At 35.0% G+C, this 25,043-nt stretch overlaps 1 protein-coding gene across 2 annotated transcripts in view; it reads left to right on the top strand.

Annotated features, from left to right (window-relative positions):
• Nucleotides 1-25,043, top strand: part of LOC149548452 (uncharacterized) — a 98,653-nt gene that overhangs the window by 37,777 nt on the left and 35,833 nt on the right. For both annotated transcript variants that reach the window (XM_089792520.1, XM_089792521.1), the window contains one exon: nt 10,775-10,920. In XM_089792520.1, coding sequence (XP_089648646.1) covers nt 10,804-10,920 — 117 coding nt within the window. In that variant the 5' untranslated portion in view covers nt 10,775-10,803. The remainder of the gene's footprint in view (nt 1-10,774; nt 10,921-25,043) is intronic.

Here is a 25,043-nt window from a genome sequence, read left to right as displayed (position 1 = left end):
TAAAAGTTAACGAATCAAATGAAGTGTTATCAAAATTCAAAGAATTCAAAGAATTGGTAGAAAATCAAGCGTCAAAGAAAATTAGGACTCTAAGATCTAACAATGGGGAGAATATACTTCTGAGAATTCCAAAGCTTTTTGTACATTTGTTGGGATTAAGAGGGAGTATACAGTACCTTATAATTCTCAATAGAATGGTGCAGAAAGAAAAAATAGAACTATTGTTGAAGCAGCAAAAGCTATGCTTCATGATCAAAACCTACACTTTTCATTCTAGACAGAAGCCACTAATATTGTTGTATACATACAAAACAGATGTCCACACTCTATCTTAGAAAATATAACACCTGAAGAAGTCTTTACAAGGAATAAACCTAACTTAAGTTATCTTAGGATCTCTGGTTGTCCTGTGTATATACCAAAGTAAGGAGAATAGGAATCCGATTGGAATTGGCAAGGCCGAATCGAATCGTGAATCGGCCATGAATAGGCAAATTTGAAAAAATCCTTTAAATTTAGAGATTTTAACAATTTAAAACTTATATCATGCAGCCTTTATTGAATATAACTTAAACACACTATAACATCATCAAATAGAAGTTAAAACTTAACATACATAAACATGGAACATAAAATCCATCACATACGTAACTATGTTACTTGTAAAATGTAAAATGTAGGCTAGTTGAAGTAAATAGAAATCATATGATCATAATGATTCAAATCATAGAATGTATGTAAGACGAAGATCCATAAGACATCAAATCATAAATGTATGTAAGAATCTAAGATGAAGATCCATGAAACGTATGTTTATTAGTATCAATATCTGTAAACAAAATGAAAAAACAAGGCTGCAGCTCAAGCCTCATCATTATCCTCATCATCATCCTCAAGCTCGGTCGCAGCCTTAGCCTCAGCCTCTGAGTATCCAGTTTGCCTACTAGAAAAGGCATCTAAGGTAGGTCCTAGAGGACCACCGAGCCATACCCCCCACATGTAAGATGGGCTCACGAACAACATCACTATGGCCTGTGTTTGTGCGTGCGCGTGTGCGTTTACCAATGCCTGAATGTGCTCTAGCTGCTTCCTTTGCCATTGCCACAGCCTTAGCCTCTATATCCACTTGGTCAACCCACTCACGGTCTTCCTCAATGAAGACTGGATCCACAGCTTCTGTGAGCCACTTTGATTCTGGATCAATCTTCTCTAGAATGATCAGAGAGGAGTCAACACCCAAAATCTGTCTGATCGTAAGACGAAGGTTGCAATGAACAAAGACAAGATCATTCAACCTCTGCATAGTCAACCTATTTCTCCTCTTCGAGTGGATGTGCTCGAACATGGACCAATTGTGCTCACATCTAGAAGTGCTACTTGGCTGACTCAGAATATGGATGGCAATTTTTTGAAGTTTTGAGGTTGTGGACCCAAACATTTGCCACCATCTATCTGAAATAAGGGAAAACAAAAACAATTAGTCTCATTTACAACTTAAAAATTACATAATCAACAATTAAAATTTAAAGTGCACAACTTATAAGTCATAAACTTTAGATTCATGAATATATTATTTAATTTTTTCCTGGCTGTATTGTTGTTTGAGCATCTATGGCCATCCTGCCAGAGAAAAGTGTCCCTTCTTTATTATTGAACTTGTTGAGGTCAATGATTGCTGTTGCACTATCCTCATCACTACTCAACCTCTGGATCAATGTATATAAGCTGATGAGAACCTCCTCATCCGCCTTGAAGTTAGGACGGAAATGAAATGCCATATTCAAAAAGTAAGTTGTTGCATGGATGGGTCGATGGAGTTGATTCTACCATCTTCTATCAATGATATTCCAAATAGGGGCATACTTCTCCTGCATTTCTGCATACTGGGCTCTAATGGTCTCCTTGGCCCTATCCATGGCCTCATATATGTAGCCCATAGTGGGCTTCTCCCCATCAGTAGTTTGTAGGAGAGATACAAGGGGCTCAGTGACCTGCATATAAAGTAAAATGAAAATTTGAGTCAAAACTTACATATAAATTGTAAAATAATATAACTTAAAGTAAAACTAAATCATTAAACAATTAAATATTAAATATTAAATACTAAATAGTAAACTGTAAAATACCAAATGTTAAATTGCAATAAATTTACCTTAAAGATTTCTTTAGCAAGTTTCCAAAATCCATCATCATTAGATATGCAATTCATCACATCTACCCCTACAATGGTCATAGCATAGGAAGATGAAATCCACTCCCGCCCAACAAACATGCTCCTCAAATCGTCCCTTGATGTCAACAAGGCTTGCAGTGTGATGAAATTCGAGGCAAACCTCGTGATGCCTGGACGAGCTAACTCCTTGCCTCTTGTGGACTTCCTCATTGTGTTAAGGACAAATGAATGATTATAAATAAACTTGCATATTTTTTTGCCCTTTTGACACATGACTTGACCCACTCTAGCTTGCCAATTTCCTCCAACATGAGGTCAATGCAGTGTGCCGCACAAGGGGACCAAAATATGAAGGGGTACCTCTCCATCAAAAGTTTACCTACAACAATTTTAAGTTAATTAGAAATTCAAACACGTTAGAACTTAGGAAATTTAGAATTAGAAAAAGTTCAAAATTCAAATAAATTTATTTTCAAAACTAGAAAAGTTAAAAGTTTACCTATAGCAACATAACTTGCTGCATTATCTGTCACCACTTGCACCACAAGTTATTCCCCCACCTTTGCTATGACTTCCTCAATAACCTCACATAAGTATGTGGCATTTTTTATATGAGCAGAAGCATCAATGGATTTGAGAAACATGGTATATCTTACAAAACAACGAATAATAATGGATCATCAACAAATTAGCAATCAACAAATCAAACTTTGAAATATAATATATTCAATCATGATTCACAATTATGTATGTAAGAAAGTAGAATGATCAATCACCTCCACAGGATACAAGAAAATTGAGGAGTGTTTTATTCCTCCTATTTGTCCAACCATCAGTCATGATGGTGCAACCCTTTTCGGTTCTCCTCAAGCTCAACCCTCATATCCTTTACCATATCATCCAAGAGGTATCCACTCAACTCAGCTTTAGTTGGGGCTTTAAACCCTAGACCACAAATAGCAACTGCATCTATCATGTTTTGCCAATAAGGAGCCCTATCACAAATAGATAATGATTAGAAATTTAGATGTCAAATCATTATATAAGCTTGTAAAGCGAATCTATGATTAATCAATGAATCATAAAACGAGTAGATATAATTAAAATTTTATTTTAAAGTTTAACCTTAAAGAAAACAAAGAAAAAAAGAATCAATTACTTGGCTGCAACAAATGGAATGTTGCAAAAGTACCAAAATTTGTAAATCTCTTTTCTGGTAGCATGATGAATCTCCTTGTTCAAACTCATGCCCTTAAGCGTGGGTTGTGAGCCAAGAGTAGTGTGAGGCACAAAATAACTATCCATTCTATTTTTCCACACTCTAGGCCGCAATAGGTTAGAGTTGGACTCAGTCTCAGTATAAGACCGACTAGCACTAGCACTCGCATGAGCACTAGAACTAGGACGAAAAGGAGGCCTGGAAGAACCCTCTCCAACGCAACCTACAGATGCAAAAGTTGATGCAAATGCAGATGCAGCTACGGGAGCATGGGAGCCAATAGCCCTTAACCCTTCAAGTTGCATTTTCTTATTCAATTTCTCTTGTTCATATTTTTCTAATGCCACTAAACAAGTGCGTTTTGCCTCAACAGTTTGTTGAGTGCAAATTGTAATATCATGTCCAGGTATAACAGCAACGTGGTATTTGAATCTATAAATACCTCCATAATTTATTTCTTTACAAAACATACATTTCGTTTGAAATTTATTTCTTCCAAGAAACTTTTTGGTATATTTCCAACATTCATCTTTTTTACCCATTGCAGAAAATGAAAACAAAGGGCTGCTGCAATAAGAAAATTCATGTAAAATATCAAAGTTTGAAACTAATAAACAAAAGCTACAAAACAACAAACCCTAGTTTGCAATTTAGTAAAACTAAAAAACATTCAAGATTTGCAAATGAAAACAAAAAAATTTAACAAAAAATGCATAATACACTAACATGCAAAAAAAAAATCAGCACTTACCTCTTGCAAATGAGTTGAGGAGTGTTGATATTGACGCCTTAATGCTCCCAATGCAATTTATGGCCTCCCCAGATGAACTTTTGATATCTTTGGTTATCTTCTTTCTTGTTGTTTGGAAACCTGTGGTTTTTCTTTTCTCTTCTTCTCTCTCACTTTTCCTCTCTTCTACTCATGCTTAACAATTAGAAAGCCCTTTATGGTTAAAACAAAGAGGAAAGGCCAAAAAGGAAAGAAAAAACATGTATTTTTTATTAAAAAATCAATCCAACTTTATTGCTGCCGTGGCCAATTTTTAGGACTGATTCAGGCGATTTTTAGCATGAATCGCATACCAGAAAATAGGGAAAGCTGATTCACAATTAAAAAAAATCGCCTAGGTTGAACTAAATTGCCAAACAGGCGATTCAAGAAATTTTCAAGCGATTCTTGGAACTATGGTATATACATATACCTAAAGAAAGAAGAACTAAGTTAGAACCATCAGGAAAGAAAGGAATATTTGTTGGGTATAGTGAAAACTCAAAAGGATACAAAGTCTATGTTCTTGGACAAAGATCAGTAGAAGTAAGCAGAGATGTCATATTTGAGGAAAACACTACTCTAAAACTATCTATAAGTACAAATGATGAACCTTCAACAGACTTAGATGAAAGTCCACAATCTGAAATTTAGAGGGAGAATATATCAGAAGAAACGAGTTCAATACTAGATGCAAAAAATAGAAACATCTCAAATACCAAAAAGAGACCATTGTGGGCAAGAAAAATGATTGAAGGAAATAATATTGAACCAGATGAAATTACTAAGGAAGTCAAGAAAACTAGAAACAAATCATGTTATACTGCACAAGTAACTGAGCTCACTAAATCTGCACCTACATCTGTTGAAGAAGCTTTAACTTTCCAAGCATGGAAAGATGCTATGGTTGAAGAATATCAATCAATACTACAAAATGATGTCTGAGACATTGTACCTAGACCTAAAGTCAAACCTGTTGTTTCTTCTAAATGGTTATATAAAATCAAATATGCAGCAAATGGGAGCATTGAGAAACATAAAGCGAGGTTTGCTGCTTGAGGTTTCTCACAGAAAGCAGGTATTGATTATGAAGAAACTTTTGCCCTTGTTGCTCATTTTACTTCAGTCAGACAATTCTTGCTTTAGTAGCAACAAAAAGATGGAAGGTGCATCAAATGGATGTGAAAACTGCATACTTAAATGGAGTCATAAATGAAGAAGTTTATATTGAACAGCCTAAAGGTTTTGTGATAAAAAATGAAAATCTTTATTTATGTAAACTAAAGAAAGCATTGTATGGCTTGAAACAAGCCCCTCAAGCTTGGTATGAAAGAATTGACAGTTATCTCATCAAATTAGGGTACTCTAAAAATGAAGCTGATCCTAACATCTATTTCAAAATATCTAATAGAGATATGATTATATTGGTTCTTTATGTTGATGATCTCTTAATAATAGGTGAAGATCATCTGATTGCTAAATGCAAACAAGACCTTGCTGCTGAATTTGACATGAAAGACCTAGGTTGGCTACATTATTTTTTGGGCCTAGAAGTATGTCAAAAGGAAGATTACATATTCTTAAACCAAGGAAAATATACTCAAGATATTTTGAATAGATTTGGGATGATGGACAGCAAGCCACTTGCAATTCCAATGGAAACTAATCTACACAAGCTAAAAGAGGAAGCAACACATTCAAAATCTATTGATCCTACCCTCTATAGACAAATTATTAGATTTCTCATGTTTTTGGTAAACACTAGACCTGACATCTGCTACGCTATGAATGTACTAAGTCACTTTATGTGTGAACCTAAAAAAATACACCTGATGGCGGCTAAACATGTTTTGAGATATCGTCATAGCACTATTGGTCTTGGACTAAAGTACAGAAATGTTGAAATCAAACTTGAAGGCTACACGGATTCTGATTGGGTTGGTTGTTCCTTAAATTGAAAGAGTACCACCAGATGTTGCTTCAATCTTGGATCAGCAATGGTGTCATGGATTAGTAGAAAACAACCTACAATTGCCTTGAGTTCTACTAAAGCAGAATATATGGCAGCTTCCATGGGAGCACGTGAAGCAGTTTGGTTAAGGAAGCTATTATTTGGATAATTTGGGAAGAAGTTAGATTCCACTGTGATCCATTGTGACAATTAGAGTTGCATCAAACTTTCAAAAAATCCAGTGTTCCACAATCAGTCAAAGCACATTGATACTCCATACCACTATATCAGAGACATGGTTGACAGGAATGTGATCAAGCTGATCTATGTTAACAAAAATGATCAAAATGCTGACATTTTCACTAAACCTCTTGCAAGAGTGAAAATAGAGTATTTTAGATCTAAACTTGGTATGACAAATATGTAATTACATTTTTTGTAAATTTATTCATGAATGTTATATTAAATTATTGTTTGCAAACTTGTTAAATGAAAGGTGACGATCTTTCATATTTTTGTTAAAGGTCTCTATTATAAGGTGACGATCTTATCAATAGATGACCAACCTTTAAATACCAAAAGTATTGGAGGTTATTGGTGTCATTGTTATAGGTCGGATTCTGCCAGACACATTGATATCCATCATGATTATAGCCGGATCTTGCCGGACATCATGAAAATTATTGGTGTCATTGTTATAGGCCGGATTTTGTTGGACATATTAATATCCATCATGATTATAGGCCGGATCTTGCTGGACATCATGAAAATTATTGGTGTCATTGTTATAGGCCAGATTCTATCGGACACATTGATATCCATCATGATTATAGGCCGGATTTTGCTAGACATCATGAAAACCAATTATTATGGTTATTTAGACCGATTTTTGCTAGACATCATATTTCATCAGATATAATCAAGTATACTCAATTGTATATAGAAGTTCCAATCCCTTATTGCTAAAGAGGGAGTGTTAAGAAAGTTAGCAGTTAGAGTATTGAAACATTGCCTTAAACTAGTAATTTACATACATACATACATACATACATACATATACACACACTAACAATTTATGGTGCATTATTTTTAATATTGTTTTATCTGTTTAACTTTATACAATTGGGTGGTTAATTTATACTATATTTGACTAGTATCTCACTGTCAATTATCTTTATATCGACAGACCATTAATTAGTATTGAAACGCCATCTCCAATTTAATATCGGGTGGCTTCATTACATTAATTGTCATTGCTATCGGGTTTAACCCATGACTTATGTAATACTGCTTAATGTTAATTATGATTGTTATGAATCGATATATACATGTTGGGACATGAACGTATAGGGTCATGACTCTATTATGTCATGTTTCAACATATATATATATATTAGTCTCAATCTAATTCTGCAGATTATCTCAATAAAAATTGGCATACTGATCTCAGATAAAGATAATTATATTTTACAGCAAGTACATTAAAGTTTATCAAAAGGAAGACACCAGTCTGCCATATTTCAGAATACATATCAAACACTTTGGTAAGTCTACACCAAACACGATCTAATAAAATTTATAGATAGCATGTATGATAGTTCACCTTGCGTGGTTTCGGGTAGTAAACCTCGTCAGCCTTTTGAGTTGCTTTCTTTGAGTTGTTTCCTCTTGTGACACCAATTGTTGGTATTGATTTGGTTTGGCAGGTATTGTTAGTTATTTTGGTGTTGGTGTTATAGGAACTAGTTGGTATCAACAAGGACATACACAATTGTGCCCTTGGGATCCGGGTGGACTAGTGTATTATTTTGTTTCGGAGATTGATTGGGGACAAGCAATTTCAGGGAGGGCAGATTTTAATGTCCTCTTTTTGGGATGATATGGTTTATAATTGGATTAGCCTATTATTGGTCCTCTTAGACGAAGACTGATGGTTAGGAGTCCTAGTTGGTAGTGTAGGAGGCTTTTCCTATTCCAGAGGTTAGAAGTGTTCACGGTTTCTCTTTGTTTGGTTTAGTTTGGAAAATTTACTATTTATAGTAACTATTTTAGGATAAGTCAAGGACTTGAACAGGCTATGATTGCATTGCGTAGTTGGTTTGATCAGATAATGAGGGATTTACTGTTTATAGTAAATCGTTGGTTGATAAAGGACCCTTACTACTTTTATTAAGGCAATTGAGTACAAAGTGGAGACAATGGTTGACTTCAAGGTTTAGACGCAATTGAGAAATAATGATTATTTGTGGAGTTATGTAATTATAAATAAAGTGATTACTTTATTAATAAGGTGTGATTAGAATATAAGGTATTAAAAATCACTTATATGCAACGAGGCCACGACCCTCATTTAAGTGATTTTTAAAGCGCATTAATTAGTTATAACTTAGAGGCAAGGTATTAAAACATTTTATCAAAGTCATGTGCACACATTTAATATTATTTTAAATGATAGTAAATGATTAAGAAGTCTCTAGAAGGGATCAACCAGCTTTGAGAAGTTTATAGAAGGGTGCAAAAAATAAATGGAACTCATTATTATGGATCATTTGCAACACTTGTCTTGGTACTTTGGCATTTTTGGCAGTGAGACCCAGGTTTGTGCTACAAATTGGTCTTGGAGAGAGTAGCTTCTCTTTGATTCAGTCTTTCTGAGGGTGTGAAAGATCATTTGAGGTTTGTTAACTGGTGGCTTTATCTTAGAAGTCACATTGTGCTTGATTGGAGTTTTTTTATCAACATTTTCAGAGGTTACTAAGAGAAGATCAGAAGTTATCGAAGATAAGAATTATTAATTTATTCATCTTGGTTGTGCCTTCTTCATTGGCACGTGGGAATCGTTAGAGTTTGGAAGTGATAATCTACAAAAAACTTCAAGGCTTTGATTATTTAATTGCTGCCATATATTAGATGGGGTTTGATGATCATGACTGCTGCCAACTTTATACTTCATTCTGGCAACAATGAATGACCAATGGTTTCAAGGTATATTTTACCTATAAGTTGACATTCTGTGAAAATACTGAGTATCTAAGCTGATATAAAAATATGGAATTTTCAGCTGTATATTCTTTATGTAATGTCCAGTTCTTGAGTTGAAATATTATTGCAATACCTTCTATTTTGTTGCATGAAATTGTTGTATTAAGCATTGCAAATATATCAAAAACATTAAACCCAAAACAAATACAAGCGAAGATTAGAAAAGTAAATATCCTGTCAGGGATGGGATATTACACAGATAGTCCGTCAAGGATCTAAGACGGTCTGACTGGATCATATTGCTTTCCTTGCTGATACAAAATCTATTTAAAGGACCCGACAGTTGCCAAAAGGAACAAATGCTTATAACTCCTTGAAGTTGATAAACAATTAATACATAGTTGGATAAACCATATTATTCAAACATTATAATAGGCATTGTACACTAACTATAGACTTCTTTAGATAAAACTGCTAAAGATATGCAAGTTTCCAATTTTCAAGTTGTAAGGACAGGTTTCGGCTTAAATACTTTGTAAGAGGATGTCAGAATCCTAAAAATTGTCATGGAAAATATCAAAGTAGGAGTGATACAGAATGGTGAAGATAAAGTGGTTTTGAAGGCTGAAGTTAGACAACCTTAAGAGTAGATAACTCATGTCTTATGACCAAATCTAGCAACAACATTCCTTTATACCAGAGGTTTTATAGTCTACCAAAGATTAAAAAAGACTAGATCATCTGGCTGATTATGGTAAGAACTTAGAAAAAGGTTGGAAGTTGTAAGTAAAAAAGGGTACTAAATTTATAAATTCGATTCATTCTCTACATGTAAGTATGTTGCATGTAAAATATAAGTAAATCGAAGACATTCACTATTCTGTTCATCAACTAAACTGACCTAAATTTTGGTCAAATATTTTCTAACCTTAACTGCACTACCATGGTCAAATGCAACAACTTTTCTTGTATGTGACAAAGGTGAAAGTGTTATTTTAAGAGCAATGAGATTAAAAATTAGAATTCACAAGCCAACTGGACAACCATGAATATACTGGAATATCAATTTCAGTCTATATATACTTTCTCCAAAAGTGCCACCAACAGCAGCAAGCCTGAAATCCCTTGTTGATGCCCTCTCAAAAGAACAATCATAATAATCACATCTTCTACACTTCAATCAGCATTATAGTTAATTTAATTAATTCAAAATGATTTGATATATCGTCTTTATTAAAGTAATTGACAAATTATCCAAAGCTATCTCATAACCCCTTATATATGTTAGTGAATCACCAATCCATATGGCAACGTGGCAACCACCATACCAAATAGGCATTATTACTTTTTAAAGATCTTTTATTTAATCAAAGTGAGATGTTAAATGTGCTTCCACTTCTTTTTTGAAATGGACAGGATTGTGTTTTAGAGCATTTGATATCAGCTTTCAATAAAATTCACATTTTTGTAACTAATTTCTCTGGTTCACATGCTTTGATCTGTAATATGCAAAACCATTCGCTTTTTTTGTTTTTTTTATGGTGCGTGCAAATGGTAGGAAATTTAAGTTCCATAATACAAGGCTGAGAATTATTATAAGTTTGATTATGGTGCTATGCAAAATATTTATGTTCTATAATATTTTCTTTGCAAAAATAAGAAATATGGCTTCGTGTGCAGGTTCTATATTGCTATTATTTTCAACTGAAATGGAGATTGTAAGGTCTTATGGACACCATGTTGAATTTTTGAGTCAGCATTATTCCATGACAGAACCGAATCTATGGTTTGCATCTACAATTGTTGGCCTTGTCATGTGTAGAATTGTAAGTATTTTGTTAACCTGCATTGCTATATGATCTTATAGTTTATCATGTGTAGGAGATTACTCAACTTTTACTTTCAGCAACTCCATAGTTTGTCTTTTGATTCTCTATTGTCCTATAACCAAGAGAACAGGTCAAATTTGGTAATGTAGATGAAGTAAAAGTCAAAACAATGAAGTTGCTATAATTGTAATTATCGATAAACAATGGCCTCACAAGATGGTCATATTTGTGAAACGAAGAAAAATTACAAAAGGTCTGCTTTGGAAATGGTAAGGAGTCTAGGACCTCCGTTAGGAGGTAGAAATGCCTCACACAGTAAGAACTGTCAAATGGTGTGGCAGAAACAATTAGGAGCCTGAAAGAGAAAATTTGAGTTTTAGAGAAGGTGATTGTTTGTTTTACAAAATCTGCAATTTATAGTTTTCTCAGAGCACTTCATATATCCAAAAGCGATCAAAACAATATGAAAGAAGTAGAGAATATAATAGACGTATGGTGTACTCTAAAAAGAGTTCATGAAGAGCTAGGTGCATCTCCTATTTAGAATTTTAGATTTCTTCAAACTCTTGAGTGGATATATCATCATTCCAAAGGAGATGAAAAACAAGAAAACCACTCAAGCCACATCAATTTTTTTTTATTAAATTCAAGTTTAATGGTGATAGCTCACTAGGTGAAGATTTTTAAGGCATGGATGTTGGTTTTACCAGTGTGGAGTACATTTTGTTCCATCATTGCTGAAGCCACATTAGAACATGAATTAATATTAACAATTTGTTTGAAGACATCCTCATGACAGGAATATCAATCCAAGACAAATATATGTAAAAATGGGGTTGAATTAATAGAAGTTATATAGGTTTTTAGGATAAAATATATTTCTGAACACTAATTGGCAAGGAAGATGAAAGATCGACCCTTTCAATTATTCTCTAAAAAAGGTTCATGATTGTAAAATGTGATAGGAATTGAATGGAATTGCTTAAATATGTGCTGTTTTGATGAGGAGCTAAAGATTAGTTTATTTTTCATTGATTTGATTCATGTCCACTCTAGCCAAAATTGAATTGTGAAGCTAAAGATGTCCTTCAAAGTAGTTTGAAAGCTTGTTGGAGCTTGTAATCTTGTCTAGGAACCTTATAATGTTTTTAGACTCAGTGTCTTATTTAGCTCTGCCTCCTTTAGTTTTCATAAATTCCCTTTAGAGGGCATACGATGCAAGAGTGTCCTGGGAAAACTTAGATTTTGCCTAATGTCCAATGTTTGCAAAATCTTCCCAAGCCTTGCAGAGCTAATTGTGCTTCTCACAAGGGCAATATGGAGCCAAGCAACATCCAAAAGGACTTGAACCAAGATTTAGGCCGCCTTCAAGGAATCACAGCTTGTACAGACTACACCAAGTTTGGTACTTGGGAGGCCGACAAAATGATTTCCTATGATTGAATCTAATAAATAAACACACCAAGATGTATAAGGGAGCATTGGGTGTAGTTAGGGGTGAGTAGATCCAAAAGACATCTGTTTTTTTAATTCATTGGAACAAGCACATGACAGCCTGTATGTTTGCATGCGAGGCCAATGGGCCAAATGTAAGGAACATATGAAGGTCTAGAGGTATGTTGACATTCTCAATATTGTTAGTAAAGTTCTTGTTTTTTCACATTCAATTTTGTGTTGTGCTTTGTATGTTCAATAGCAAGGTTGATAAGTCCTTTCAAACCCTCTAACCTTGATTAGGTAAAGTGGTATCAAAGTGAGATTCAAACTTGTAGAGTTGGAAGTTCTAGAAGATGTTTGGCTTGGAGGGATCACTGATTGGATCCAAGTTGCGGTTGTTGTTAATTGATGGCCAAGGTGAGATAGTACAACCCTAAACTAGTTGCACTTAACTCGGAATTAAAAATTCCACCAAAAAGGATGCAAGTTATGGCTAATATTACCAGAAGGGTGGAGGAAATGATGGACAAGATGAGAGAAATAAAGAATTGGACTGAATACCATTGGGGAGGACCGGAAAAAAGGTATAAAACCTAGATCAACTAAGGAAAACAGTGATGAGGAGTCAAGGATGCAAGAGCAAGGCAAGGAAGACTAGGAAGAAGAAGAGCTTATCTAATCAAGATGATGAAGGCAATTGTCGGGGTCGGAAAGAGCTTGAGGATTGAGATCCTAATAATGCATGTAACACTTACAAAAAATATTAAGTAGTTCACCTTGAGAACCAACAATGAATTTTCCATTACTTCAAAAGCACCATAGCAACAATTTGATCAAGTCTTTCCCTTTGCTAGCCTAATCTAATCTTCTAGCTCTCTAATGCTTCTAGCTCTACTGTCTGTCTAACTTTCTAACCCTTGACCTTTTATAAATGTTCAATAACAATAAAAGGCCAAGATTGATTGAAGATCAAGGGCTAGGATTGATCCCCACAAACCCTAATTAGGGTTGTCGAATTTACAACCAATTACATGAGGGCACCAAATCATTTGCCAATGAGAAAATAAGACACTTGGCATAATGTGATTGACTGTTCTTGAAGTTGGAATTTTCTGATTGGAGAAGACACCCGATTGCTACCTCATCATCCTTATCTTGTAGATCCATTTAAGAACATGTATTATGAATGCTGGCTAGTAGAATGTCTATTAAAATTTCAAATATTTCTTGCTTGATTGTTGGCAAGTAACTCTCAATTATAAATCTTGATTCTCAACCTTTTTAACTTCATTAATTCTTTCGATACTATAAGCTCTCTTCCAGATGATTGTGATGACCCTTGCTTTCAAATTTATTTCCTCGAATCTCTTCTATCCTCTGAGATTTTCTCATGGCCTAACTTGAATTGGCATTGTGATCCTTCTAGTCGTCATCTTCGAACTTGAACTTGATCTTTGAACCTCTTGAAATGGTGGAATCTTCATGTGGTTGAATGGATCCATTTCAAAGAAAGCTTGGATTTCTAGAGAGAATTCAAGTTGCTGATTTTCTTCCACTTGTAGATTTGGTGAGCTTGAATCCCATCTTGATCTCAATCTAAATTTGCATGTTAATACTTAAATGTGAATCTTCCTTCTCACTTTGAATCCTTGAACTTAGGTTTTCAATCTTCCTGACACCAAAATTCATGATTTGTTTTGCATGCTACACTTTTATTCCTAATAGTATACTCAGCCTTTTCAGATTTGGATTTGATTAGAAAACCAAGCCTTATTGTAATTTCGAAATACACCCCAATGATGCATTAGTTAGACCTCAAATAAAAAAACTTGTAATTTTCATATTATGACTTATCAATTTTTAAAGGAACTTAAACTAATAATGAAGTCCACCAAACCAATTGCCATCAAGCCAATTCAGTTCCCTCATCAGACCTGAACTAATTGGATTCGAATGAGGACCCTAATCAAATTTTCAATTGCGATTAATCTCAATTATTTCATGTGACTTGATGCTCAATTCTGACTCTTCCTTCCCATGGTGTTTGTATAGTTCTCTTGAGTAAATGAAGAATTCAGTCACTTATAAATGGATCTATCCTCATACTTGAAAATAGATAAGAAATCTGAAAGTGAATGATAAAATTCATGCCAAAACATTTTCAGGACTCAGTAATTTTACCTTATAATCAGACCCACTAAGAGAATTGGCTTCCTTACAACAAGCTATTTCCTTCTTTTGATCTCAGTCCTGGTAGAATTATCGGCTTCAAGTGGTCTGTCACCCTATAAAACCGCTCACTTCCTTACTAAGGAAAAATTACTGCTAATTCACTGTCAAAAAACCACTGATTGTGAAGGTATACTTTATTATTTGTAGCAGAACCCAGTTTCTTTGGGTTGATGTTAGAATGAAGAGATCTAGCCTTCTTTTATACATGATCTAAGGCTGAAAAGGCACATCATTTTAGGGTGACGACCTGGTCTAATTGAGCCAATTAAAATGATTTGTTTACATTGCTTTCAATTCTCCATGGGCCGACACACTAAGGGAGTTTTAATGGTTTTGAATGTTTGATCTAATTAAGTCAAAATGCTGCTCCCTTCAATGAAGGTTGACTTAATCATGAGGATGCAATGGCGTTGAAATTCAACAATCGGATTCCCTATTGTTTTGAGCGTTGGGGACTATAACATGGGGCGGAAATACGGTAGTTACGGGAATAAAATTCCCAGGAGAGGGCAGAATCTGCCCTTTCTTGGGAAATATTTCATGTGCAAAATTATAGATCATTTCCCCTCATCATCAAATTCAAGCTCATCTCTCCTATGATCAACTTTCACATGAATTTCATCTCCCTTAAATTTTGCATCAGAATTAGCTTGCTGTTGGGAATTAACTTGCTTGTTCAAAGGGCGGAAATGAGGTGATATTGGGAATTATTTCCCAATAAGGGTCGGAATCCAACCTTCTTTGGGAAGAAATATCTGGCATTCACTCCAATTTCTCCCACTCCTGATCAGATTTTCAACAGACTTCATTTATCCCTCATCAACCTTTGATCATGATTCATGCCTTGTCATCAAACTCTTATGTCAGAAATTCCATGTTGATGGGAAATTATTTCCCAAAGAGGGTTGGATTCCAACAAGTTTTGGGAAATGTTTCCCAAGGATGGTCGGATTCCTACATTTGTTGGGAAATCTTCTCCACGTTTAACCATTTTCCATCCAAATTCCCACTCGCTAAGTCACTTCTTTTCCATATCTTGCTAAGTTTTCTATGAATACAGTTGATATCAAAGATTTTGTTGAAAAGAAAGGAAAAAATTTTGCTTGTGTTGAGAAATATTTCCCAAGAAGCATTGGAATCCGACCTTCTTTGGACATTTTCTTTCAAAACTTGATCATCTCCACTCAAACTTCAGTTTGCTTGATGACCTTTTCAAAATTTTGCTAAGTCTTCGCTGGATTTTGATTGACAACCAAAGACTTTCACCAAGAAGATAGGAGCAGAATTTTTATCATGATGGGAATTATTTCCCAAAGAGGGTTAAAATCTGACATTCTTGGGCATTTTTGGTCACTTTCACCAAAAAATTGTGAGTGTTAAAACTTGTAAAATCCCCTATTCTACCTTTCTTTGTTTGAATCTTCCAGTTCTTCACCTTGTATTATACCTTAAAAACTTGATTAGAGGACTGGAAATGAGAGAGTTTGGGACTAAATCCCAAAACTTGATGCCAGACTTAATCTTCCCTCATCCTCTCTAAGAAAATCATGACTAACTCCATCCAACTCATGGCGTATTGACCTCTTAACATCCTCAACCAAAGGCTAAGAGTTGAAAACTGTTGCTATCCAAGAACCCCTAAGACCACTAAGACATACAACTGAGACGAAAGAGGGGTCCCCATGTGCAACCCATGTGCAATGGGGCAGTGGTGTGAAAACCACACAAGCCCCTCCTTCCAAGTTTGCCCAACATGCTTATTGTTGTTTGGTAGTTAATTTCTACTGTTTGGGGTCCTGTAATTTGTATTTGACAACATTACATTAAGAATCCTTAAATTAAGAATGTTGTTACAGTCATGCGACACGCTTAGAATCATATTGCAGACTGTTTGCAAGGTGTTGGGAAAGTCTAAAAAGTGCATTACAGACCTAGTGCATGCATTTTTATGTCATTTTGTGGAAATACAGTAGTGCTAGGTTGGTTTTGGGTTGATTGGGGTCTTTGATGGAAGATATGGTGAATATTGGAGGTTGCATTAAGGTACTGTTTGTAAAAATCCCTAGCCAGCTCCCAATTTAATAAACGAATGCACTGACTTTTATTTGCAATATTTAATTGTTTCCAATTTATATTGAATTTTCTCCAATTGATAAGTGATAACAATTACAAGAAGTTTGAAATGATATAATGAATTCAGACTATAACTGGAAACAATTTTTTTTAGCATTTAATATGAAGAACCAAAAATCAGAAATATATATATTTATTAATGGAAGTAACTTGCCAAGCCGTACCATGGAATATCCCCCCTGTTGCTCACATGTGCCACTTCACTAACCAAATTCAGCTGGAGATTAAAACTGTCCTCTAGCTGTTAATGTTTAATGTTGAATGTAGGTAACTTGCAAAGAGCTGGTACTGTCACGTGATCTCCAAACACCCCACATGGCTTGCTGAGATGAATCACAGTCCCAACAATTGTTGGCGTGGCTTTCCAAACAGCCGTCTCAACTACAATGAAGGTTGGAATACGTTGCGAGGGCTTAGATACATTGTCGTCCCCTCCTTTTATTGTAGTCAGATCCCTCTTCCAACCATGGTGGCTAGTATGTAGGTTATCCAACACTAAGTCGGCCACCAAAATAACGTAACCTCCACAACTCAAATGCAATTGCAAATCTTCAAGACATTTCGTAGCCAACAAAATGCTTCCAATTCGATCAATCAACCAATATAAACAAACTCCTCCGTAGACACAGTGAATACAGTAGGAGAATCCAACAAATATTGAATCCACTATACTTCAGCAGTGGAATGAAAACACTTCTTAGCTATAGTAATGAATAGTAGAGAAGTAAGGCAAACTTAGCTATACCTCAACAGCTAAATTGCAAAAGAATTCCAAACCCTTAAACATCAGCAAGGGCATATAGTTAAGAACTCAGGAAAAAGCCACAAAGGCACAAAATCAAATGTATAATCAAGCATGCTTAACTCATCAAATAGGCTCATATTTATAATCTCCAAATGGCACAAAGTTTCCCAAATAAACTTCACTTAAGAAGCTTGCCACACACAAAATTAAAACATAATAAAATGCCATCATAAGCTAATTTATTAATTGCTTTTGGCTCCAAAAATGACCTTTTCCACCATAACTTCAAATTCTAACACGTAAGACCACTATTTCTTGTTCCCAAGATTTAAAACTTTTCATCTTGATTCCAACGAGCTATGATACTAAGGTGACCAACCAACAACACCAACAAAACTAACAACCTTAGCATATTTAGATGAATAATAATAATTCACCCGTCTTGCGAGAACAACTGAAGAAGCACCATAATCAAAATCTGACAATACCAAAGTGATCTTGATGATGAAAGACGATGAATGAACTTGACGAGGTGACTTACTATAAATAGATGCTCCCTCCAAGATTCTTGGAGCCCAAACCGGAAACCCGAAATAAAAATTGAGAGCATCCTCCAACTCCTCTGACTCAACTGAACTCATTGGAACCAACAGATTGACTTATTATAAATAGTAAGTCCCTCAAACGGAGCCAAAACACACCATAGGCTGTTGGAAAACCAATAACCGCACAACTGAGACCCTCAAATCCTACTGTCATCTCATGAGGGTCGCAATGGTGAGCTAACCTAGCCAACTGCAGGAACTTGCTAAAAATGGGGACATTACATTGTCTTACTGTAACATACCTATATCATGATCAAAATTATGTAGAAGACCTTTTGTATTAATATCAGTCCACTTACAATGAGTTGGAGGTGTAGTATCAGAATTAAATGATGGTAGTGTGTTTCAATTTGGAAGGTGGGTCATTATTCTTGTTTCTATTGAAAATGAATCATGAATTATGTTCTTGGGTGTATTTCAAATTCTTGCATTATTATATTAATATTACATCCATATTGACAATAATTCTGCATTTTGAGCATTGAGTTTGACTATTGAAATGTTGTATGGGAAGGTTCGATGATGTTTAAATGACATGCTTTATCCATTTTTTATATGAATGTAATGTATACATGCTAATTTTCCTATATATTTTAAATTTTCTTTGTATCTATACAACAGTCCCTTTTATTGTCCTCTTTCCGTCCCCAACCTTGGCAAAAGAAATAATTGTCTTGGAAACTTGTCTCCTGTTCCGTATCGTACCCATCCCAAAAACTTGGGGTAACACTAGTATATACATTTAACCATTATTTTATGTTCAGTTTTATAAATTGATATATATTATGCACACCATCATATGTTTATCTTGTTGAAAGATTGTAGCTATATATATATATATATATAAAATAAAATATATTGATCGGGCTTCCTTGTTAATACAAAATACCTTGAATGAACAAGTTTCATTAAAGCTGAATGGAATGTTAACTATCAGGCTTATATTGTAGTTAAGATTAGTGACCATGTCACGTAGGGACATGAACCTACGTGGCAATAGCCACATAGAGTCATGTCTCTATGTGACATGGCTCTCACCACACATATATTGCTGCTGCTGATGGAAATCAGATCAATCACAACAGCAATCTGAAGTATATCAGCAGCAGTATTAATTCTCTGTTCTAACAGTGATAAGGAAGGTTGAAGTACTTACTATTTACTTTGGTCTGTCAATTCAAAATCACATCAGACAATTATACTGAAGTATATCAGCAGCAGTATTAATTCTCTGTTCTAACAGTGATAAGGAAGGTTGAAGTACTTACTATTTACTTTGGTCTGTCAATTCAAAATCACATCAGACAATTATATCAATATTGAATAAATTGTTTATTGTTTCAAATATATATATTAATCATTTCAGTATTGTTCTACATTGAATCTATCAAATAATTATTGTTATCAGAAATAGTGAAACTATTCTATCAGAGATCTTGTGAACATTTACATATCTCCTTTCTCACTTTGTTGTTTCCTTGTTAAAGCTAGTCACTTTGTTACTAAGAGTGCATGCCTACTAATTTCTACAAGGTGATACATGGAATGGGTCAAGTCCAAAATTACTGAGAAAAATTAAAGACCAAAATGGTTGCCAATGGAGGGGCTGTAGTTATCCTCTTACCGAGGGAGGCAATCAATTAAATACAGGGATGTGTCCACCTTCTAAGCCCCTGAGTTTTTGGGATAGGCGAATAGGGATGGGATGACCCTGTTACAAGATTCAAGAAGAGTTGGCAGATTAACGGATTTCCGGATGATTGATTGATTAACAGAGGAACAAATGTGTTCCTTATAAAGAATTACAAGGACGTTGTTTCTAAAAGAAACAACGTAGACTGAAGACGGAATTAGAAACAAAACTAGAGACAGGATAGGAAACATTCCTATCTGGACTGAAGAAAAAAGAGACAAGATAGGAAACATTCCTATCTAGACTGAAAGACGGACTACAGACAAGTAGTTGACTATTATAGAAAGTATAAGATATTATCTTAATACCCTCCCTTAATGGTCAACGTACGGATGTCGGAACATTTTGTGATAATTGAGACCCTCCCTGGATCTACAGAATGTTGAAACCAAGAAGCTTTGCCAGAAGAGTGCTATGACTCAAAATAGGTTGCATTTACAAAACTTCGTTTTTGTGGAAAAAACGGTAAAACCCAAAATCTCACACAACCTTGCGTATTACAGACAACTTGAAATGATTTTTGAGGAGAAAATCAACAAACCCAGAATCTCACGCAACCTTGCGTATTACAGACAACTTGAAATGATTTTTGAGGAGAAAATCAACAAACCCAGAATCTCACGCAACCTTGCGTATTACAGACAACTTGAAATGATTTTTGAGGAGAAAATCAACAAACCCAAAATCTCACGCAACCTTGCGTATTACAGACAACTTGAAATGATTTTTGAGGAGAAAATCAACAAACCCAAGAAAAACAAAAACAAATTTAGAAGGCAAAAAATGCAGCTTCGCCTTGATCAGGACCCGGAGAAGTCGGACGTTGCTTAACACCCAGAACAAGTTGATCGGTGTTTCGATATTCGAAGATTGCGATGATGCGCTGCTTCCAGGTTCCATAATTGCGACTATTGAATTTGGAATTATGTTCGAGCAAAATATTTGTCAGAGATGCCATGGCACGTTTTCCAATGAAAACTGTGAAAATATGTGAAGGCACGTTCTTCGAGGCAAAATACGAAAGACCCAGAAGAATCAGAGAATGACTCAAAAGAGAGCTTGAAAAACCCAGAAGGAATCTGCTGTCGTTTTTTTTTTTTTTTTTTTTTTTTTAATTCTTTCTTCAAGGATCGATGTGCATGGACGAATGGGGCTAGAGTGTGCTGAACAAACACAGGAAGACCTGAGTTCGGGAATTTCTCTAGGCCGAAAACCCTAAGCGGGTTTTAGAGAAAATCAACAGAAATAATTTTGAAAAAATTTAAACAAATAATTTCAAGAAGAAATTATAAATTTTTTCGAAAAAATTTAAGTAATAGCTCTGATACCACGTTACAAGATTCAAGAAGAGTTGGCAGATTAACGGATTTCCGGATGATTGATTGATTAACAGAGGAACAAATGTGTTCCTTATAAAGAATTACAAGGACGTTGTTTCTAAAAGAAACAACGTAGACTGAAGACGGAATTAGAAATAAAACTAGAGACAGGATAGGAAACATTCCTATCTGGACTAAAGAAAAAAGAGACAGGATAGGAAACATTCCTATCTAGACTAAAAGACGGACTACAGACAAGTAGTTGACTATTATAGAAAGTATAAGATATTATCTTAATAGACCCTACCACCTCCATTTCGCCACCCATTTGTTGCTGAGATGTCATGTCATTAGGATACAAGATAGGACTACATCTCCAAGACAACTGGGGGATGCCCAAGCATCCCTTGACTATCATAGGGAATTTTGTTATAAATTTGTTCAGCACTTTCCTCAGGATTCATGACAAGGGCTTAACTGCCTCCTGAGTACTATAAGTTGAGTGATTGTATCAAGCATTGACAGATCGGTCTTTTGGTGCAACGACAACCCCACTCTAACAAGTGGTATCAGAGCTTGGTCACAGGTTCGAATCCTTAGACCCTCGGGTAATGCTGAGGGGGAGATTGTTAGAAATTTGTTCAGCGCTCTCCTCGGGATTCATGACAAGTGCTTAACCACCTCCTGTGTACTACAAGTTGAGTGGTTGTATTGGGCATTGACAGATCAGTCTTTTGGTGCAACGACAACCCCACTCTAACACATTTGTGTGTCTCTTGTCAATGGGTAGATTAAAAAGTGGTTTTATTTTTAAAAATCATGTTTTCAAATTTCTATTTAGGAGAAAAATACTTCAAAAATGAAGAATCCAAAGGCCACACAAGAGGGTAAATGTGCTTGGTGGCGTGGGCATTGCCCCTTGACCCTACTGAGGGTTGTTGCCCCTAGGTCCCCACTTTCAAATTTGAAAACAAAAAATGAAATTGATGGGGAAATCACATTGATTCAAGTTGATATTTTTATGCCCACTTTATTGAGTTTCAGTGATGAGGAGTTTGCCTTGAGGGATATTTAGAGGCCTCCCTTCACTATATTTTGTACTTGGTTTTTATATCAAGCTACTCATTGTAATCATTTTAATGATATTTTTGATATTGTAAATATCTTCCATTTGCCAATTCAAGAATTTTATTAAGTATTCTAATTTCTAATAGTAATTAGTAATTCAATATAAAATGTTCAAAACTTCAATGTTCATTGTTTATTGGTTCAATATTGAAGTATTACTATATTTAGTATTTGACATTTGCATTTTGTATTTTATTTCTTATAATGTTATACATATTTTCATAACTAGCATTCAAGTACTATATGTTTAGTATGTGGTATATAGTAATATACAACAATGTGCCCCTATCGCTGTCCCCTTGGCATCCCCGAATTGGGGCCCTTTTCCCCCACACTAGAGGCAATACAAATATTGGTACACAAATGACTCAAAAGAAATCACCCAAGAAGTCACCATGACAAAGACATGCAGAGGTAGCTTATTTCTAGATAAGTGATAGGGGATTACCTTGGTAGAGATTGTTTCAATATAAGAAGTGGAGGTACAAGATAATTAGACAATGTAAGGAGAGAAGTTAGAACAACTATGGAAAATGTGACCAACACACCTAAAATGTCTTTGGAAGATAACCAATCAATAATAAGAGGAAAAATTATAAAACAACCGTATTATGTGTTTTTCCCCAAGCAAAGAGAAAGTACTGAAATAAGTCTAAAATAAATAGTGACTTAGGTAAATAAAGGCCAGTATGGTCCTTCAGTTAACATAGAGATTAAGAAAGAATTTTTATAGAAACTTCATTTTAAAAGGGAGGAATAAATGTATTTATTAAATAGTTATTAATGGCAACCTTTGTAAGAGGGTATGACGGTATGGAAACCACTCCTTAAGGCTTGTATAAAGATTTTGTATAGGGCTTGAAAAGGGGTGTGCATGCCAGTCAAGATAGAAGGTGGTTCAATGGGATTCATGTAAATAGGCACATGCTTTGTTTTTACACTCATTCTCTAGAGCCTGCCATAGCTATGAAAGTCACCCATTGTAACATTCATAAAGTAAGACTAGCATTTCCAAATTGTTTAATTTGAATAAGCATTGCAAATTATTAATGATAAAGATACTAAGAATATTTATATATATTGTTTTGATGCTAATTCAATTTATGTGGCTATGCTATTCAATTTTCTATGTTAATTATTTCCTTTAGGGTTCTTACTAAATTTTTACATTTGTAGTTCAGACTAGTTATTTAAAATTATATTGATAATATTTACATATTTGAAATTATTTATTGTAATAACTATGTTCAAATCCATTGCAAATACATGATTAACGTTGGGAGGAAACTAGCAATACAAGTTTGTTTAGTCTTGATTGATCTAGGATTTTATCATATTCTCAAAACATCTTGTAATAATGACAAGTTTTACTATTAAGGGAGAAAATTGTACATTTGACAACTTCATATAGCTTTAGTGTGAAAAGGAATACAATTGAAGTCACATCTCAATGTGTTGTGGAGGTGAACACGTTACCTACTGTTTAGGGGAAAATGGAAGCACTCAATAAGAAATGTATCAAATAAGACTTCCACTTCTAAACGTTCAAATACAAGAGAAAGAGGGGCTTCCAAACATAACTGCTAATATAACCTAATTTAAATTAGCAAAACCCAAGTAGGATGAAGGGATGCTAGTGCCAAACCCAACTTATATCAAGGAAGTACGCAAGCAAGTCGTCTTTTACGCAATGTCAAATAATTTTAGATTTGTAGTGTGAATGTAAATTGAACTGATTGATTTAATGAAAAGAGTACGATAGATCTAGGCACTAAATGTATACAATCAGCCCAATTAAAATATGGAAATAGTCCATGCTAAGAGACAAAAGAAAGGATGAAGGGCTTACCTTGAAATGTGCAAGAGAAGATGCCTTTTCACTCCAAAAATCGTGGATCTGAAACTGTGACTGTAATTCTGACTAGGGAGTTTTTATCAGGATAGAAAACCCTATTTTTCCCAAGTCTCCAGGAATACGTTGACCTTAAGGAAAAGTTTTTGGACGCTTTATGGGATGATGGACATATTCTTGGGATACTATAGCAAAACAGATCTAGGTTATTCAGAAAGCTCTTGGAGAATAGTTTTTGGATAGTCACAATTCTGATATGGAACTCCTGCACACAAGAAAGTTTGGTTTTGTTTTGTTGGATGAGGGCTTGCCTTGGTCAAGCCCTAGATTGAGGAATCAACCTTGAAATTGAGATGTAAAATACTAATAAAGGAAATGCTAGCATGTAGTAGGACTCAATTTATCAATCAGAAATACAATTACCTTTATAAATGCAATTGATTTCGATATGTGATCAAGTATGCAAATGTAATAGCCTTGACTCAAAGAAACCAAGAAGTTGAAACCTCTATAATGGGAATGCTTGTGACGTGCCTTGATGAAGAATGGAGGAACAAGAATGATTTGAGTGATAGATCTCCTCCTTAGAAGCCAAACTCTACTACCACCTTAAAGGAAGAAGCTTGCTGCAAGAAGGGAATCCTAGATCTTGAAGAATGCTTGATATAGAATCTTGAAAATGCTCGCTTTAAGTCTCATGTACACATGTATGTTGTCTCTTAATTATGGATGGATTGATTCATGAAAATGAAGAGCCCAAGTTTCCTTATATACTAGTTTTCAGGATTAAAAAAAAATAGGCCAATCGGGGAGAATAATAAAACAATTGAGACACCTGAGACACTTCGGACCTCGGGACCTAAATTCCTTGGGGAAGAGGTCAGCCTAGATTGACCTATTCCCAAGGAAGTCCCAAAAAAGGGGCCCCTGAGGTCTTTGAAGAAGTGCAGAAAGCTTCGGGAAATTCTGAAATCGC

The sequence above is a fragment of the Cupressus sempervirens genome, chromosome 7, assembly GCF_028749045.1.
Source record: "Cupressus sempervirens isolate cs-2001-9-10 chromosome 7, ASM2874904v1, whole genome shotgun sequence".
Lineage (NCBI taxonomy): Eukaryota > Viridiplantae > Streptophyta > Pinopsida > Cupressales > Cupressaceae > Cupressus > Cupressus sempervirens.
Note: the sequence above shows the minus strand (reverse complement) of the source record. Positions and strands in the feature narration are given on the sequence as shown.